This window comes from Vicugna pacos, chromosome 10 (assembly GCF_048564905.1).
Source record: "Vicugna pacos chromosome 10, VicPac4, whole genome shotgun sequence".
Classification (NCBI taxonomy): Eukaryota; Metazoa; Chordata; class Mammalia; order Artiodactyla; family Camelidae; genus Vicugna; species Vicugna pacos.
Window position 1 is genome coordinate 31,918,041 of NC_132996.1, and position 19,860 is coordinate 31,937,900.

The 19,860-nt window shown below is 39.2% G+C and overlaps 1 protein-coding gene across 9 annotated transcripts in view; it reads right to left on the reverse strand.

The window, feature by feature from the left end:
* The window catches only part of RIC3 (RIC3 acetylcholine receptor chaperone), a 35,121-nt gene extending 16,151 nt beyond the window's left edge, over nt 1–18,970 (reverse strand). For all 9 annotated transcript variants that reach the window (XR_012076571.1, XR_012076570.1, XR_012076569.1 and 6 more), the window contains exons 1-4: nt 18,667–18,970; nt 5,284–5,510; nt 4,206–4,281; nt 2,076–2,169 (exon numbers count right to left, since the gene is read on the reverse strand). Coding sequence is in view for 6 of the 9 variants with exons in the window: in XM_072969434.1 (XP_072825535.1) it covers nt 2,076–2,169; nt 4,206–4,281; nt 5,284–5,510; nt 18,667–18,790 (521 nt within the window). In the remaining 3 variants the exon portion in view is untranslated. The remainder of the gene's footprint in view (nt 1–2,075; nt 2,170–4,205; nt 4,282–5,283; nt 5,511–18,666) is intronic.
* Between the last annotated feature and the right edge of the window lie 890 nt (nt 18,971–19,860).

Sequence of the window (19,860 nt, forward strand, 5' to 3'; positions counted from 1 at the left end):
AAGCACAGACTTGTAAAAGAACAAATGCCACAGAAACTAAGGTTAAAGGATTTAAGTATAAAAAGGAAAAGAATGTAAAACATGCAGCTACCTAGCCCTTGCAGTTTTGAAGGCGGAAGTCCCAGAGGGCCTACCTATAAGGATAAAAGGTTTTAGATTAAGGCTTTTCAGAGAGAAAGGCACATCCTTATGGCCTGGAAAATGAGACCTGGGAAAGAAAGACACAAGCTCTGCTCTCCGCAGTGGAAGAAGAGCGGCTCTCCGGTTCCTGAGAGGTACCGGGGAAAACGTTTTACACAGTCATTGCCATGCGGCAGTCTGGAATCTGTATATTCTCAAAGAGTCTACACTCTGGCGTCTTACAAGGAGTAAATAAATAATCCGAGCTAGGATCTGTGGCCCCAGAAACAGTGAGATGGCACAACTCCAGCTGCAGTGATGGTGTGGGGTGGTGGAGGGGACACACAGCTCCTCTGCCCTTGCACATACAATGCGGAGAAGCAATCCTGGCACAAAGAGGACAAACAGTAGTTAGGGGTCACAGTGCTGCATCCCTAGCTTGGGCAATGGAAAGATGGTGTGCGTGGTGGGGTTATTTGATTTGAGCTAAGGGAGTCTGAATGGCAGTGAATAATAGTGAGAAAATATCTTCATGTGGTTTCTTATTTCTTACCCCAAGGCCCAGGGGTTGGGTCTCCCAGGTGAGAGGCCCTGCCCACAGATATTCATCTATAGTTTTCACGACCCTTAGGTGTGGCCTAGAGCTTCAAATAGACCAGGTCCAGGGTACAGGTATTTTGTGAGGCATTGGGGTCTATAAAAGTCTGGTACTTCCCCACCCAGACTGTGAGGGGTACAGGGTAAGGGCAGAAAAGGCCAGAAAAGTATAGTTGCACAAACTGGTTTAGTCACACTCATACAAAACACTCAAATACCAGATAATGTAGATAAAGCATTTGGCTCAGAGCTTGGTTCCTAGTAAGTGCTCAATAAATACCCAATAGTATTCTCTGCTCACACAGGTATACTCACGTATAGATATTCACCCTTATCTCTACCACTTGGGAATAGTCCAAACAGTCACTCTGCTTTCTGGACCAAAAGAAAGTCAAGGGTCCTGGGCCCAGATAGGCAAGGTTCATCCCCATAAATGTCATTTCAACAGAAATGCAAGGAAAAGCCAAGCCATGAGGCTGCAATTCGAGGATGTTTACTCTTCTCCTACCCAGCCAAAGATGGGCAAGGCAGGAGCCAGGAAGCAGGGAAGAGAGTATGGGGCACTAGTACCACCAAGGATGGTAAACAGAAGAGGCCAAGAGCAGTTTTCTGAGGCAAAAACTCCACATGAGGTTGTAAGAGGGACCTTTCAATGCATCCTCCTGCATGGGATTCTGCCACTCACTCCCAGTTCTTCCTCCATTCTGGTCAGAAGGCCGAGCTCAAAGTGAATCCCTCTTTGTTCTTAATCTCACATTCTAGTTTCTCTTCCCTGGCCTTCCAACACCCATGTTTTCTTAGTTGATGCTCACTTTCTATCAATCTCTGGAAGCCACCTTTTCAGACCCTCAGCAGCCCTGCAGCAAGAGAAGAATGCCTTCACTGCAGGGCATCCTAAAGGGCTAGTGTTGCTCCTGACACCTATTGACATGTCTAATTCAGTTCTGGCACAGCCAACATGAAACAAATGCCTACCATGATCACATTAGCTCTCTTCTCTCATTTTGTCTCAAGAAGAAAGCATAATATTTAATAATCTAGTTTTACTTAAAATTATGCCTTTTTTAGCCAGCTAGGAAACTGTCTTTCTTAAAACCCAGTTCTTTTACCCTGTAGGTTCTGCTCACAAATTTACCTCACGCGCCCAATAATATGCAAAATGCTGAACATACTCTTCAAAATGAGATTGCTTGATAGCATGAAAATGGAAATGTTAAGTGAAAAATAATATGTAAATGACAAATATGTTGACAATTACATGAAATGAAAGTAAGTGGGCCAGAAATCAAAGAAAAACAAATTTTTGAATTGATTCTCTAAATGGGAAACAGTCTGATTCCTGTTATGTCAAAACCTACCTCTCACCGTTAGGCCCCACTCTGTTGATTAATTTTTCCATGGCTTCCTCTGTCTCCTTCAGTTTTTCTTGCAGTTGAACAAGCTCAAAATTGGCTGAAAAATAAGCATCGATCTAAGAACCATCATATACAATTCTGCAAACTCTTTTCTGAAGCTCGGCTTGCTGTGACACTACAATAATCCAGGCTGGCCTAAGACTCAGAGAAGAGACTGAGAGTCCTCCGGTTAATTCAATCAGGACACAAAGAAAGGGTCCAGAGGTCTAGGCACCAAGATCTAAGAATACACGTTGAGTGAGTGATGAATAAATCACTCTCTCTTACACACAGAAATACAGCAGGACCAGCCAAAGAAAACACCTAGTAGAGAAAAACAGCCTTACACGGTCAGCCAAAAAGAAATGAAGATCAACATATCATTTCTAATTTAAATGATGCTTCAGGATAAAGTACCAAACCATAAGGGACTTCAGAAAAGGAGTTACGACCCTGAAATGAGCAATATTTTACAGCTACAGAAGATTTGAAAACATATATGAAAGATAATTGTTTGAAAGTTACTCTTCTTCAATAGAAGAAGTCTTGAACTAGGGCTGAGACCTTCCCGCCCACGGTCTTCTACTTCAGTCATCTGGGGTGAAGTGGTGTAACCCTGCCTTCCAGAAGCAGTTCCCTCAACAAGGGTCAGTAAGGAGCATATCTATCTATTGAAACTAATGTTAAGACTCTAAAAGTAGAGCATAAAAAGTAAATCACTCATTCAGTACAAGAAATGAACTTTAAAGCAATAGGAAAATTAAATGTTGTTCATTATGTAGATAATTTAGTTATTCTGTTTCCTACCTGAGTATCATTCTACACGTATATTTAGAGGGTCATCATAAAATGTAATATTTCAAAGGCCTTTTACTACTTCTACAAAAAATTCTTATGCATGCAGTTAACATCTGTGCCACATAAACGCTTAGGTTGTATTTATTTTCCATATAATTCAAAATTGAAGCATAAGAAGCTGACATAACTGCTACTACATTATAAAATGGCTACTCTTAGGAATTCATTTTATTTACTTCTATTTTAAATGCATTACGTGACAGGATACAGAATTCGCTACTCTTTAAAGAGTTCACAAATCTTTAAAAAAAAAGATTTTTATGACATATTCACCATCACTTTTGGTTAGACACTATCTCAGTTAAGAATACAGCTGGGATCAGTCGCTTAAATCTGAACATTTAAGATTTCAGGATGTAGATGTGACTGGGATATCTATTTCCAAAGAGAATCCAGACTAAATCCAGAAATACAAAAGCAATTATGGCCGAGGGCAGATGCTTCAGTGGCCCAGCCTTACTTCATTTTGCTGATGTCTTTCTTTTAAAAACCTCTAATGAGGCTTCAGTATCTACAGGATAGTTTGACCCTCGAGGCCTGCAACAATATGGCTTAACCTACCTACCCTTCATGCCTTCTTTCCCACAGCTGCCCCGTGTCGGGCTGCATCTTCCTCAAGCGCCCTATCTAACAGGCCCTCCACCACAGCCACCCAGCAAGACGTGATTTCCCACAAGGCTTTTGCCAAGTCCCTTCTTTCTAGGTAGTAAACTTTTCACAAGTGGTTTTTCCTGACATCCATTTTTAGACTATAAATTCTCAGAGGGAAGAGCCGTGCCATTAACGTTTCATTTCTCCAGAGAGAATATTCTAATTGGTCAATAAGTATCTGATGATCACATTTTAAGAGTCAGAAGTGTTCAACTCTGTCCGTAGATCTAATAACTGACTCTGGCAATGACTTGATCTCACTGTCTCAGTTTTCCTCTATGTGAAATTTCCTCCCATATTCTGAAGTCTGGAAGTGAGAAGTAACCCATTTCAAATGTAAATATTAATTTGCTAATATATAAAAAAGTAAACTGGTGGTTTTGTACTTTTTACAACTCTCCTTCCTTTAAAAGCCTAATATCAATATGGAAACTTCTGAGACTACCAGAGCTAAGGTAAAAATGCATCAGATTTGTCTGGGACCACTTTTGAGAAATGCTTTTAAGACCCGTCCACAGATTGTCCCTCCAGCTGTATGGCTGTCTAACTCAATGAAACTTATGAATATGCTGAAGAGGCACTTACTAATTTTCCTGTGGGTGTTTCCAGGTGTGGCAGGAGAGCATTTCCGATCCTCTGCAGTACTTTTCCCCTTTGAGAGCTGAGAATTGAAGGAGGTACAGCACATCAACAGCAGCTCAGAACCTCAAAGTCATGGAACCCCTCATAGTAAATGAAGGAAAAAAAAGGTTGGGAGAAATCAAATGAAATAATATTAGAGAAACACCTGAACAAAACAAAACAAAACAAAAACCACCCAATAGAAGGTTTCCAAGTAAAAAATTATTGAGACACAAGGAAAAAAATCTCTTTACAGGACATCTGCCATCCCCTGTTCACCTAAGATTCAGCTTGGGCTGCCTGAAGAATTCCACCTCTTACTTTTGTTAGGAGGACAAGTGAATCTCCTGCCTCCACTTACGGCGCCCAGCCTCATGGCCGACCAAAGCCTGCCTGGAGGTGGAACTTAACTGGAAGTCTGCATTTAAAGGACCCAAACCATGTCTACCCAGAGCTAGGCAATATCAGGCTTAGTTTCAGGACGTGGCAGTTCTGTTTCAGAACTGCCAATTACTGCAACTGATTTTAAAAACAGCACCTCATACTCTTGGGGGTAAAAGAAGGAAAAAGTAGTGTTGGTACAGTCATTATTTGGCCTCGCAGTGGCTACTTGGAAATCACTGTGCCAATCCTAATAATAAAGGACTTCTTAGAACATCTTTGTGCCTTTACAGCTTGCAAAGATGCCCAGTCAAAAAAAGGGGGGGGTGCGTGGGCAGGGTGCAGGGAGGGGAGGTGTTGAACTTTATTACTTATTGCTCAATGGATTAGGAACTAGGAGATTCGGGTTCAAGTCCTGATTCTGAATTTTTAGCTGTGAATTCTGGGGCAAATTGTTTAGGCTCTGAGCAAAAATTTTCCCATCTGTAAAACTGAGATAACAGCTATCTTAAGTACCTCATAAAAAGGAGGCAAGGTTTAAAGAGATGATGGGTTTGAAAAAGGGTTATGAACTGTAAAGAGTTTTAATGCTGACAATGATTTTTATTATGATGATATTAGATTTTCATTGATGTAACATGACCAGGATGATTCCACTTACCTTAAATAGAATATACAGTATGTATAAAAAAATCCCAAAACCATAGATTGGAATAATCTGCCCCATCAGGCCTCTTCCACTACCTCCTCCTCCAGTGCCTCCACCTGATCCTTTGGCTTTTGCAAAGGCCTCTGCAAGGTGAGACCTCTGGAAACGAGCCCCAGGAGTCTGGCCATCTGAGGGTGCCTGGTGATGATGCATCATCGGCGGAAATCGACCCAACTTCCCTGAGAAAACAAATTAATCAGTCTTAATCATTAATCATTTCCTCTACCATTTTAAATATGCCTATCACGAAAACACCTCATGCACTGAGACAAATAGGAGCCAATTCAAACAAGTTTAAAAAATTTAAGAACTCAATTACAAGGCTATAGAGGCATCACAAGAGTTACCTCACAGAAAATAAATACGATGTAGCAATCTCTAGCTGTTCACCAAACCCATCTTCACTTCCTTTTGAGACCACAGGTAGATGACATTTTTCAGCTTCCATTCAGTTAAATGGGATCATGTAACTGAGTTCTAGCTAAAGGAATGTGAATGACAGGTGCTGGTTCAAGGCCTGGCCTATGAAGCTTCCTATGTATTGAACTCCATGTTCATTTCCTTTCTGCAGGCTGGATGCTGGCACCCAGGGAGACCTTGGAGGACATATGTTGAAAAAGGCAGAGCCTCCATCAACCTGGAATCCTGAATAACTGTGTGGCACAGAGCCCTCCACTGCTGCCACCCTACCAACTCAGAACCATCTGGACCTGTTTATGTGAGTGAGAAATAAACTTCTATTTTGCTAGGGCCATTATACGCTTTGAAGTCTATCTGTTAGAGCAGTTAGCCACCTCTAACTAATACAGATGAGGAAATGCAATCTGGTCTCAGAAGAGAATACAACCAGAAACTGGAACACCATTAGGGTCCAAGACAGCTACCCTCACTTTCTATCTCAATCTTTCTCCCTCTCTATAAGAGGGCCATAAGGCTTTTCCTTGTTATTCTGTGCATATCTTCCTCATTCTCATTCCTCTGCAAAGAATTGCTCCTGCTTCTTTTTGAACATGCAGGAAGATGTTCACCCCCAAACCCCTCAATTTGCATGTCCTTCAAGAGGACAATGGAGACTGGTCTTAATTTCAAATTCCTTGCAGGAAGATCTTGAGTACTCAGCTTGGGTAGGTATACAGCACTTTCCAATCAGCTGGAGCTGAGTAGACAAGATTCATGGAGTACAATTAGGGTCACAGGGACTCATCCCTATTTGTGGAAGTGTAGGGCTTAGAGAAAGGAGGATGCATCAATTTTCTTACATTTTTCTCCTCCACCAGGAGCAGCCAAACATTAACACCAGCTGCCAAGTCTCCTGAGAGTCATAGGTGAGAAAAAAAGGAAAGATACCTCTTCAAAAGGCTATGTAAACAGGCTTGCATGGAAAAACCACTGGGAGATAATAAAGAAAAACACGAAGAAGCAGAAAGAATTTATGAATCAGACTCTAAAAATACAAATGATACAGTGAAAAATTGTTGGATTTGACCTCAAAAAAACTGTGGACTTCTGTTCAATGAAGAATACCATGAATAGTGTGAAGATAGAGGACAGACAAGGGGAGCTTTTGCAACATCTAAAATTGACAAGGGATTAAATCTCTAGAATAGATAAGAAACTCCCACTATTTGATATGAACATTACAGGAGACCCAATAGAAAAATGGCCAAAAGACATGAGTAGCTATGAACTAGTATGGTTAACAAGTATATAAAGAGATGATCAAATTCAAAGTAAAACCAACAAGAAAAATACCAATTAAAACAATGAGATAGCACTTATACCTATCAGAAGGGCAAAGATTGGAATGGTGGGTAATAGCAGGCGCTGGCAAAGATGTAGGGAGGCAAGAACTCTCTTACAGTGGGTAAGACTGTAGACAGATACAGCCATTCTGCTAAGTGATCTAGCTGTACTGAGTGACATTCAGTATATCTATGCCCTATGATCCAGTGATCCCACTCTGGTGTATAAATTCCGGAGAAATTCTCAAACAAAGCTACCTATATCCTAATGCGAGCTATAGACTTTAGAGACCTGTGTGGGAATGTTCACTGTGATGATGTTGTAGCAGGGAGCCTGAAGTAACCTCCATACCTGAGAGAATGGAAAGTCAAAATGGAGAAGATACAATTATGGAATTCTACATAGCTTTCAGAAAACACACTTTATATGTACCTTCAGCAATAGGAATATATCTTGAGAAGTACAGCAGTGAGTAAAAAAAATAAGCAAATACCATATGTAAGCTAAAGACACATCATAATTATATTATGTGTCTTTCAAACAAATGTGTAGGTCTAAGAACATAAAACACATTAGAGTGGGTGCACGTGAATGGGGAAAGGAATGGGCATGTGGATTGAAGATAAAGGGTTAAAAAGAAAATAAAATAAGAAAGCAACCTTGCACTGTGATGTTAATCAGGTGCTATGAACTGAGAACCATCTTTAAGTCAACTCTCTGCTCCTGAGGTAAGATGCTGGGAGGGCAGGCAGGGAGTGAGACAGCCAGGGTCTGCGCCAGGGAGCTGCCTTCTGCCTTGCGTCCTCTCCCAGCCAAGCTCCACTCCAACAATCCTCCTTTCCCTCCTGATACTGACTTCAAATGACATGGAAATTATGAGAAGAAATGCTTCTTTTTAAGAGTAGGGCAGCAACAGAAGCACAGCTTCAGACAGCAGAAGAAGGAAACCAGGTCACTACTACTTTGTTTGGGTGCTGGTGACTTATTTTGCTACCAAATTGTCAAAGATCTTAATATCATACTAGCTCTAAGGCTATAATGCACTTTGAACAAATGCCTAGCCAACATCCGAGAAGCTAGCCTTTCTTGTGAGAGAATCTGATTTATCTAGTGTTCAATATACTAGATTTAATATCTGTATTAATATCTTGTTGAATTTCATTTTACTGTACTGAGAAGACTGTTTTAAATACTTGGCATAAAACAAGATATAAAAAATTCAAACCAAGTAATGGCACAAAAGGCATTAGTTTGCATTTCTAAAATTGAAAAATGATGATGATGCTAAACATCACACATTTCCCCCCAAAACTTTTATAGATCTGTCATCCAAGAATATTTATTGGACAGCTGTTATGTTCAGCACTCTGTGCTATGGGTAGGAAAGGAGGAGAACCATAAATGAAACAGAAACGATGGTTCCCCCATCAAACGATGCTTTTAAAAAAGTAGTATATCCAAAACAGCAAAAAAGGAACAGGGTATCATGGATCTTATTACTAGACAGACCAAATGTCTAAGTACTGAAAGAATGCAAAAAGGAAAAAAAAGAGGATAGGAGTCATCACTGAAGGAGGGAATGAGATTCAGAATAGCAAACTGATTCTGATGGTTGTACAACTTTGTGACTATATTAAAAACCACTGATTGTGCACTTTAAATAGGTAAACTGCATGACGTGTGAATTATATCCCAACGAAGTTGAAATTTTTTGAAAGAGTCACCTACTCTAACTACTTTTGTTCAAACCCTAACCCTCACTTCCCTTAAGTTGTGGTCCTGATTCTGCTGAATATCATTGAACAGGAAACTCAGTACTCCACTCCCCCTGGCCCCCTGGAAGCCCTGGCCACCTCTGTACAGCTCTGACTGTTAGAACTGTCTTCTTTATATTGAATTAATGAATGAATAATGGGAGTAAGAAAAGAAGTATAATACAGGGTTTCAAAAAGCAACACTAAATGAATCATGATGTGGCAAGAAGTACTGAAACATTAAAATTGATTTTTAAAAAAGTTTTGGAAAAAGCAGTTGCAGACTAGAATCAAAGCAGCACTGAAAAAGTACAAAATACTATTTTCAAAGGTAGGAGAGGGGATTGGAGAGCAATGGAACAGACAGGCTAGATGGTAAAATATGTTTTATATCCTAGGAGAAATCTGTGCAGTTTATACTCAGTTTAGTAGTTCACAGATTTGCTACTGAGTACTTAATGTGCCAGGTACTGTGCCAGACATTGAGATTAAAATGATAAATAAAACAGAATTCCTGTCTTTAAAGAGTTTATAGACAAAAAGAATAGTTATAGCAACATGGTAACTAAACCTTAACCATCAAATCCAATGGCTTTTACTCAGTTCTCATTCTTAGGACTCCTCTGCTACACAAGAAAGTGATTACCACAAGTCATTCAACAAATATTGGATTAATCTGAACAAATCCTTGTCAAATTTTCCTGCCTTAATATCTGTAGAACATCACTCTGCTGATCTCTTCTTTCCCCAATGACTGGTCCTTCTACCTATTCCTTTTCATCTTTCACTGGTTCTTCTTTAATCCTGTCTCCCCAAGATTCTGTTTCAAACTTCGTTCTTTCTTTATTCTTCATCCTTTGGCAAACTCATTCATTCTCACGGTATCCATTACAATTTCCAAAATGTATAGCTCTAGTTCTGACCTTCCTCCAAGCTCTTACCTCTTCTCTCTAAATTCCATTAGTGTATATGTCCTCTGGTGTCTATCACTTCAAACCTAAAAATGAAACTTATTTTCACCTTCAAAAACTTGCTCTCTTTTTTATTTCTTTTCTTTGTAGAGTCATTCTCTCAGACCTTTAGGCATCACACCTATAACCTCTGCCACTTGGGACCAAGGGTACACTTGAGATGACAGGCTGGGGTTAGAATGCTGAATTTGGAAGAGATTCTCTTTGTAAAGTTAACTGTTCTCAACAGGGAGTAATCTCACCTCTTGGATCTTGGTACCACTATGTTTCTTAGAATTGAACATTCCAGAATACTGAAAAAGTCAATGGCTAGAAAACACCTGGAGATGTCTAGTTGAAATGATTTTTTAAAAAATCAATTTTTTAAAGAAAATACTCCAAGTGTACAAAAAACTCTAGATGATAATACATGAGCACATGTATACCTATCTACCATGCAGAGCTAACTGGAGCCCCTTGTGTATTCTTCCTCCTACCCTGAGATAGCCACAACTCCAAATTTATTCTTATTAGAATGTGTGCTTTTACACTTTACACATAAGTATACATCCATGAACAATATATAACATTGTCTTGAGTGTTTTAAAACTACATTATGAATGGATGGTAGTGATGGTGATATAACAGTTGGTAGTGATGGTTATATACTACTAAACTGTATACCTAATGGATGAAATGATAAATTTTATGTTATGGATATTTTAACCAAAATTTTTTTAAAATGTATATTACAGTATCATATTGTACTTATGCTTCTGCAACTTCCCTTTTTGCCTTTTTTTCTAGGCGAGGAATCAGTATTTTATCTTAGAAACCTATCCATGTTGATATATGGAGCCCTAGTTCATTCATTCAAACTGCTATATGGCATCTCCTTGTATATCTATATCACAATTCACTTACCCCCCCCATTCAAGCTGATGAACATTTAGGTTACCTATTTTGCATTTCTCATCATTACAAATGCTTCCTTTATAGCTTCATTACAAGAAGGATTTGTGGTTTCTAAAAAAAATATTTTAAAAAAACAGCTAAAGGTATCAGAACATTAAGATATTAGAACATTAAAATTGTAGACTTTCCAAAATAGAAAACAACTGTATCCTTATCTCCATATGTACTTAAATATTCTATAAAATGGACTTGACTAAATCCCAATTGTTTATTGAAAGCTTTCCCCATATTTAGGTTTATTTAATTATTAAAATTTCACTTAGCAAATCACTTAAGCATGACTAAAAACTTAATGGGTTTTATAGAGTGAAGCTCTGCTTTCCCTTGTTAATAACCTTCCCTATTACTAACAACAAAAACAAAAACTCTAGCACTGTTAACAAAAGAGCTTTCTGAAAGCAACATTAAACCATCTGCAGCATTTCATTCTTAGGGCAAATAAATCAATAAAGAACTGGATGTGTTTATACTTCTGATTACCGCAATACAAGAAAGGTCTTAATGGATGGTTCTTTAAGATACGTAAGCTTCTCCCTAAATACTGAGGAAGTTCTACAGGCCATATTTAATTCAGCATTGCTTAAAGTGGTGCACTAGCAACAGCTGACTGTCTTCCTCACATCTTGAAAGAACCACATTAGGAGGCCAAGGTCCAAAATAAATCAAGGTTTACAAAAAGGCTAGCAAAAGCAAAAGGGGCATTTTTAGAGTGAAAAGGCAGTTTGCCTGATGATAAAACGTAACGCTGAGAAAGCAGAACTTCTTATCTTTATTCTGCTAACATATTCTTTACCAAAAGGTATGAATTTGGGGTTAAATGGAGAATTAATAGTCCTAGAGGGAAAAAATGTCCCAGATGGGTGAGGAGTTCAAGTCTGTTCACTAAATAATTTCTACCAAGAAGACTGGTAAAACTTGCAAATAAGATCACCGAACTAAAAAAAAATTTAAGAAATTATATTGATTCAAAGAGAAATCTTGAATGAACGGAGATAGATAATTTGTTCCAGTTCACAAAAAGTGAAGGTGATCCTAAAAGCAGTTTCAAAACACTGATACATTTAAAAAAATAATTTAAATGGTCTACCAAAAAGACATGCTTATCCTAATCAATGGTGAAATTGTGAAAAAAAATTAAGAGGCAGTGGGAGAAATTTGAACACCAACTGGATGTTTCATGACATTAAGGAATTATTGATTTTTAGATGTAATAATAATATTGTGGCTATATTTTAAGAAGAATTCTTATGTTTTCAGAGATGTATATGAAAGTATTTAAGGGTGAAATGACCCAATGTCTGGGATTTGCTTCAAAATAATTGAGCATATGAAGGAAAAAGTTAAGTGGGAATATTCATGACACAAGATGATGGTTGTTGAAGCAGGGTAATGTGGATTCATTTTACTACTCTCTCTACTTTTGCTTATGTTTGAAAATGTCTTTAACAAAAAAAAAGGTTTTAGAAATGAAGAATAGCATATAGCTGAGAGAGATAGTAAACATATACACTGAATAGAACAATAAATGTTCTGAAAAAATGTCAAGAGGCTAGAATTCTGGACTAAATTTAAATAGATAAAATGCGACAGAGAAGGCTACCAAGTCCTGTATTTGGTTCTGAAACATCAAATGAACAGTACAAAATGGACAAAACCTAGATGAGCAGCTCCTATTTAAAATTAAGTTTAAGATTCTAATTAAACAGCAAGTGCTAAAAAATCTAAAGCAATCCCCAGGATGCATTAATTGAAGTACAGAATTTTAAAAAAGAGGGTGGGGGAATGCAATCAGCTGCTCTTCCATGAGGTAACTGGGTTACACGTGCTATTGTTTGCCTTCTAAGAGGGCTATGTTTAGATACTTGTAACTATGTCATATGAGGAATAGATAAAGGAGCTAGGGATGCCAATGTAGGAAAAAAGATGGAAGAAGGGGATATGATACTAGTCTTCAAATTCCTGAACTCATTATCTTTCCCCTTTAATCTACTTTACTTCATTACTATTTTGGTAAAGGGTGTCATAAATCTATATATTCTCAGTTTATAGCCAATAAACTGAGAATAATTCAAGATGCCTCCCTCTCCTTTACCTTCCACTTCTATTTAAAAACGTCTCTTAGAATTGTTCTCTTTCCTCCCAGCCAGTATTGACTGCCTCCCTTGCTCCATTTACTCCATCTTCCTCCTGTACCCCTATTTCCCTTTGGGAATCACTCTCAACTCTACAGTGGTTAATCTGCATATTGTTTCTACCCACAGCACTACAAGTAACTTAATTCAAGCCATTAAGATGAGTGGCTATGTTAGCAGGAATTACTGGGAAAGAACTGGGAGATGGGAGGAGGGGATAAGAGTGAGAGGGGAGTGAAGGAAGAGTTCAAAAGAAAAGAAAAACATTCTCTCCTTCTCTGGATAATTGAATGTGAGGAAGTGATATCTGGAACTCATGCAACCACTGTTGCTACCCTAAGAGAGAAATCAGATAGCGCCAACTTGAGAAAGAACCCAGAAGTGAAAAGGACACAGAAAATCAGACAGAAGCCCTGATGAGACTGTGAATCTCTAGATCAAACCACACAGGAGGCCAGTTCTAACACAGGGTCAATTCATTTGCACAATAAATTTTCTTTTTGCCTTAAGACAGTTCACCTGAACTTTCTGTCACTTATCATGAGAATCCTAATGGATGAGCCCAAAGACCCTGGCTTAATGATGTTCCTGGTGTCTCAACTGGACTACTGCAACAATGTTCTCCCTAATGAAATCCTCACCATCCAGCCTTTACACTGTTGTCAAGGTGTCCTTTCTAAAACTAAACTGGATGTTTCTCTTCTATTTACAAATTTACAATGGCCTCTTCTGTCTTTAGAATAATATCCAAACTCCTTAAGTATGGCGGAAAAAAAACCTTTACATTTTGGCCCCTTACAACTTCTCTGGTGTCTTCTCTTACAGCTAGCTCTAAAGCTATTTCAAGCCTCTGGGTGTTCTTTTTTGCTCTGTATTCCCTCTGCCTGGAATGTCCTTTTTTAATTTTTTAAATTGAAGTATAGTTAATTTACAACGTTGTGTTAGTTTATGGTGTACAGCATAGCGATTCAGTTATACATATATATTCTTTTCATATTCTTTTTCATTTTAGGTTATTATAAGATATTGAATACAGTTCCCTGTGCTACACAGTAGGTCCTTGTTGTTTATCTACAGAAGGTCCTTCTTAATCTGGCTAATAAAACACTTTAAGAGTTACCTCCTCAATTTAGCCAAAGAATACAGGCTGGTTTACATTCAGAAATCAATTATGTAATACATATCAATAGAATGAAGGACAAAATCCCCATCATCACTTCAATAAACACAGAAAAAGCAAAATTCAACACCCCTTCATAATAAAAATACTCAACAAACTAGGAATAAAGGGAATTCCCTCAAGCTGATAAAGGGCATCTTAAAAAAAAATCCATATCTAACAATATCCTTAATGGTATGAAAGCTTTCTTAAGGTTAGGAACAATCAAGGTTGTTATCTCTTCACTACTTCTACTCAGCATTGTACTAGAGGTTCTAACTCAGGCAGTTAGGAAAGAAAAATGAATAGCATGTAGATTGGAAAAAAATTAGTAAAACAATCTCTACTGGCAGACAACATAATCATGTATTGGAGCTAAGAAACAATTCACCAAGTTTGCAGAATCAATATTAATACACAAAAGTTGTTTCTAAAAACAGTAATGAACAATTTGAAAATAAAATTAACAAAATAATTCAATTTACAATAACACCAAAAATAATAAAATACTTAGAAATACAAATAAGAAATATAAATACTTAACAAAATAAGACTTGTACACTACAAACTTCTTTGAAATAAAAACCCAAATAAATTTCTAAAAAACCCTGTGTTCCTAGATTAAAAGACTTAATATTGTTAGGATGGCAATAATCTCCAAATTGATCTACAGATTGCAACACAATCAAAACCCCAGCTGGCTTTTTCTACAGAAATTGACAAGCTGATCCTATAATGTGTACAGAACTGCTGGGCCATAGGAGTCAGAAATCAATCTAGAAAAAAGAACACAATAGGAAGACAATGCTTCACAACCTCAAAACTTAGCACAAAGCTACAGTAATTGAGATAGTATGGTACTGGCATAAGGATAAGTATAGTTGATATTTATATCAATGGATCAGAATTGAGAGTGGATCAAAAACAAGCTCTCACACTTATAGTCAGCTGAATTTTGACAAGGGCATCAAAACAATGTAAACAGAATAGTCTTCAACAAATGATGCTGGGACAACTGCATATCCACATGAAGCTGGACTTCTACCTCACACCATATATAAAAACTAACTCAAAATGGATTAAAGAGTAAATACCATAAAACTTGAAAACATGGGCATAAATCTTCATGACCCTGGATTTGGCAAGTTGTTGTTTTTAGATATGGCACCAAAAGCAGAAGAGAAGAAAAAATAGGTAAAGTTTCACTTCATCGAAATTAAACACTTTTCTTTTTAAATGGACACCATCAAGAAAGCAAAGACAACCCACTAAGGCTGAAATGGAAGAAAATAATTGCAAATCAAATATCTGATAATGGACTTGTACCTAAAGTAAAGAATTCTTGTAACTCAACAATAAAAAGACAAAACCTCAATTTAAAAATGGTCAAAAGTCTGAATAGACATCTCTCCAAAGAAGATACACAAATAGCCGATAAACACATGAAAAGATATCAATGTTGTTATCATGGAAACGCAAAAGAAAAAACCACAATTAAGATACCACTTCACGCCTACTAGGATGGCTATAATCAAGAAGGCAGACAATAACAAGTGTCCATGAAGATGCAAAGAAACTGGAACCCCCATGCATTGCCAGCGGGAATGTAAAGTGGTGTAGCTACTTTGGAAAACAATCTAGTGGTTCTTCAAAACTGTTCACAGAGTAACCATATGAACCAGAAATTCTACTCTTAGTTCCAGCCACACTAAAATGCTCACATTTCCCAAGTGCATAGACTCCAGAGAAATGAAAGCATTTATCCACACAAAAACCTGTACACAGATGTTAACAGCAGCATTATTCATAATAATCAAAACCGAAAATGCCCATCAACTGATGGATAAATAAAATGTGGTACAGCCACCACAATGGAATATTATTCAGGCATAAAAAGCAATGAAGTATTGATACATGCTACAACATGAATGAACCTTGAAAACATGCTATATGAAAGAAGCCAGTCACAAAAGATCACATTGTATGATTCCATTTATATGAAATATCTAGAACAAGCAAATCTATGAAGACCGATAGTAGACAGTGGTTGCCTAGGGCAGAAGGGGTTGAGGTGGGGGGGGGTGTTGAAAGGTGATGGCAAAAGAGTATGAGTCTGGGGGCGGGGGGATGATGAAATGTTCTAAAATTGATTGTGGTGATGGTTGCATGACTCTGAATATGCTAAAAGCCATTCAAAAGTACACTTTAAATGGCTGAATTCCATGGTACACAAATCATATGTCAAGACAGCAATTATCAAAAAACAAACAAAAACAAAAACAAAAAAAGACTTTCCTCCTCCATGACACCTTTCCTGAGCCACCAGTAAAACTGATCATTCTAACATGTGTCTCTCTCATTCCCTAAAAGGAATAAGTACCTGCAATGGACCATTTTGGCACTTATTTAATGTCTGTTTCCCCCTACTAAATTGTGGCTTCATCAAGGCAGAGATCTGACTCATTTTTTCATGGAATCTGTAGTATTTATACATTGTATGTAAACTATGTTAAAGGTACATCATAAATATTTGTTAAAAGACTACCTTAATGGCTGTCATGTGGGAAAGGGACTGTGCTTGTCTCACATACTCCAGTGGGCAGAAATGGAAACTACAATGACATGAATTTTAAGAATTTTCAAATAATCAGGGCTGCCCCTTTTTTCAAAGCAAAGGTTTCTGGGTTTTGTGGATTCTCTGAACTGACATTCAAATTCTGAATGTATGTATAAAAAAGTATGTGCATTTTCTCCTGGGGAAAAATCCATAATTTTCATCAAATTCTCAAAGTGATATATAATTCCAAAATGGCTAGGATTCACTGTTTTTAAAATGTCAGTGTACCAGGGCAGCGATTTTAGTTAGCAAATTTCAGTTACTGGAATGCATCATTTAAGGTAGGTTTCTGCCTCGATTATACTGCTTTGGTAACTAACTCAAAAAACAACTCACAATATCAGTAGCTTCATCATCTTACTCATGTAAAAGTATTGATTGCCCATTATATGCCAACTGCTAAAGAAACAGTGGTGAACAAGACAAACTGCTTGCCCTCAGGAGCTTAGATTTAGAAGGTGGAGACAAAAAAATAAATGAGTAAACGAACAAGAAAATGTCATACCATATAGTAATGCCTGCAACAGAGAAAATAAAATAACATGATAGAATAAGGAATGATGAGAGAGGAAAGAGTTACTTGAGCTAGGGTAATCAGGGGAAGTCTCTCTAAGAAGATTACATTTGAGCTGCAACTTGAGTGCTAGGAAGGAAGCTGAAGGAAGAACACTTGAGGAATAAACAGAACAAAGTGCACAGATTGGAAGACGAGGACACTGAATATTAGAACTTGAGTTCTTAAGAGAAAGAACCATGTCTAATCTCTTTTCTATACAACATTCAGAAGAGTGTCTGGCACTCACATTGAACAGAACTTATTCAACATAATTCAGCATAATGAAAATTCAATGTGTTAAAACACTATCCTAGACAAATCTTTATTGCTTAGGATCATCATGAGTTGACTTCTTCAATGCAGACAATATAAGCAAAGTTAGTAAAACCTTTTACGTTGTTTCTGTAATAAGAAAGAAAAAAAGAAAACCAAATATGTAAGTTTTTTTTTTAGAAGTCTCTCCCAGATAGTTTTACAAACATAAAAACTATCAAGCAAATTCTGTAAACAGATCTGGGTTCAATCTGTCCTCCACCTCTAGAGCTTGGTGCTTTGCATTTGCAGTCTTTATTATCTATGATGCGCAAAAGAGGGCGGAGCGACAGCCAGCGTGCACGAATTAGAAGGAAATGAACTTCAACTGAAAAGGAGCTGTCCAACAATCAACAGGTTAACTATTAGTGGAAGTGTGGAGACTGTAAAACCATGTCTCAAGGATGTTACACAGATAATTTCTAGGAAAAAGTTACCAGAACTTCACGACCTATAGAGAATTGTTCTAGTTCCTGCTTCCAGCCTTTGGCATCCGTGCCCGTACACTCACTCATTATGTAAAAGGCCTAGAATGCAACCCACAGGGTGCATTTTTAGCCAGCACATACAGCATGCCAATAACAAAGGATTAACAAATATGTGTACAGGTAAGGGGAACGCAGAGCTTTGTTTATCTCAGTAACTGAAATTCGGGTTATTAAAATCTTCAAGTTATATTCACGAAAAGAGCCTGAAGCAGTGAGCATCCAACACCAAACTGAAAAGTACGCAACGAATTAAGGTTAACAATACCAATTCCAACTGACGATTTCATTCAGAAAGCACACGGAAACCCTAAGGAGAGGAATCCAACTGGGAGCCCTCTTAACCCAAAGCACCTGAACGAACGGTGCGTAAATGAGTTAGGCCAGTGAGGGGAAGGGGCTATGAACAACCGGTGTGTGAGAGACCAGCTGGAAGGTGCCGGGGCTTGGATGCCTGCGGCGCAAGATCAGGAGAGACCCGGTCGGGGGGTGGCCCGCTGGTGCCAAGAGAACCGTGGGGTTTGGCACCTCCCAGTCGCCGCCGGGTCCGCCTTCTCCAGCAGGGATGGAGGCTCCGGAAGCCGCCGTCCCTGGAGCGGCGCCCTCCGGGCTCGCCCGGCGGCTGGGGGAGGGGGAAGCGGGCCGCGCTTACCTTCGGGCGCCGGCGGCGGCTCCGGCCGCTTTCCGCGGGACAGGAAGGCCTTGGGCAGCAGCAGCGACACAGCCAGGACAAGCCCCGAGGCCAGGGCCACCCTTTGCACGGTGGAGTACGCCATGGCCGCCCGCCCTCGCCGCAGGCGCGGGCTCCAGCCGGAACCGGAACCGGAACCGGAACCGCAGCGCCCGCGGCCTCCGCCGACCCCACCGAGGACTGCACGGACGGCGACGCGCGAGGGACACGTGAGCCCGGCGCCCGCGGCTCCAACTCCGTCATGCGGGGCTGACCTGCTCCTCCCGCGCGGTCGCCCGGTGAGATGAACCGCACCCGCGCGCTCTCATTTGTACGAGCTCGAAACTCCTCCCTCTGCCCCACGCCCCAGTGGGCGGTCTACCGCCCAAACCTCCAGTTGTGCCCTTCTCTCCATCCTTGCTCACCACAGTGCTCACTCCTAACAGTTTCCTAGTTACTGCTCGACTCATGCCCCTCATATCCCTTCTCATCTGCAGCCAAAATGCAGGTCTAATGCGTTTTTAGCTCCCCATAGTTTAAAATCGGTCAAATACTCCTCTTTATTCTCAGAACGAGGGTCAAACTCCGTTCTATGACCCCTCGGCCCTCCGTGATCTGGCCTTATCAATGCTTCATCAAAACTAGACCATTTGCTATTTCCCCAGCTTTTTCTTTGCTTTCAAGGGTCTTTTGATTGTTCTATTACCTCAACCTGGAAAATTCCTAACACATCTCCACCTGTTAAAAACTTCTCAAAGAACAGCTGAAAAATATTACCCTCATGAAACCTCTTCAATCAGCCTCTCCTTCCTCTGTATCCCCACAGTCTTCGTTATTGTCTTTATGCATTTATTTAATCAACATTCTAGTGATTCTTACTGTATATCACAACCTGAAATGGCACTCCAGAGTCTGATGAATAAAATGGGTTCCCTATGGGGTAGATAGTTATTGAAACAAGAAAATGCAGGAAATATTCTGGACTCTGTGGCGCTCAGCTCAACTGGAAGGAGGAGGAATCAGGAAACTCTCCTGGGAGTGAGTTCAGGTACACACAAAAGGAGTGGCATAGGGACAGCAAGTCAGAGGGGTTCACTTGCTATTGCCACAGTCTTTTTGGTAAAGGAAATGGTCATGCCACTATCTGAGAACAAGCAGGGTGGGAAAGGACTTGAG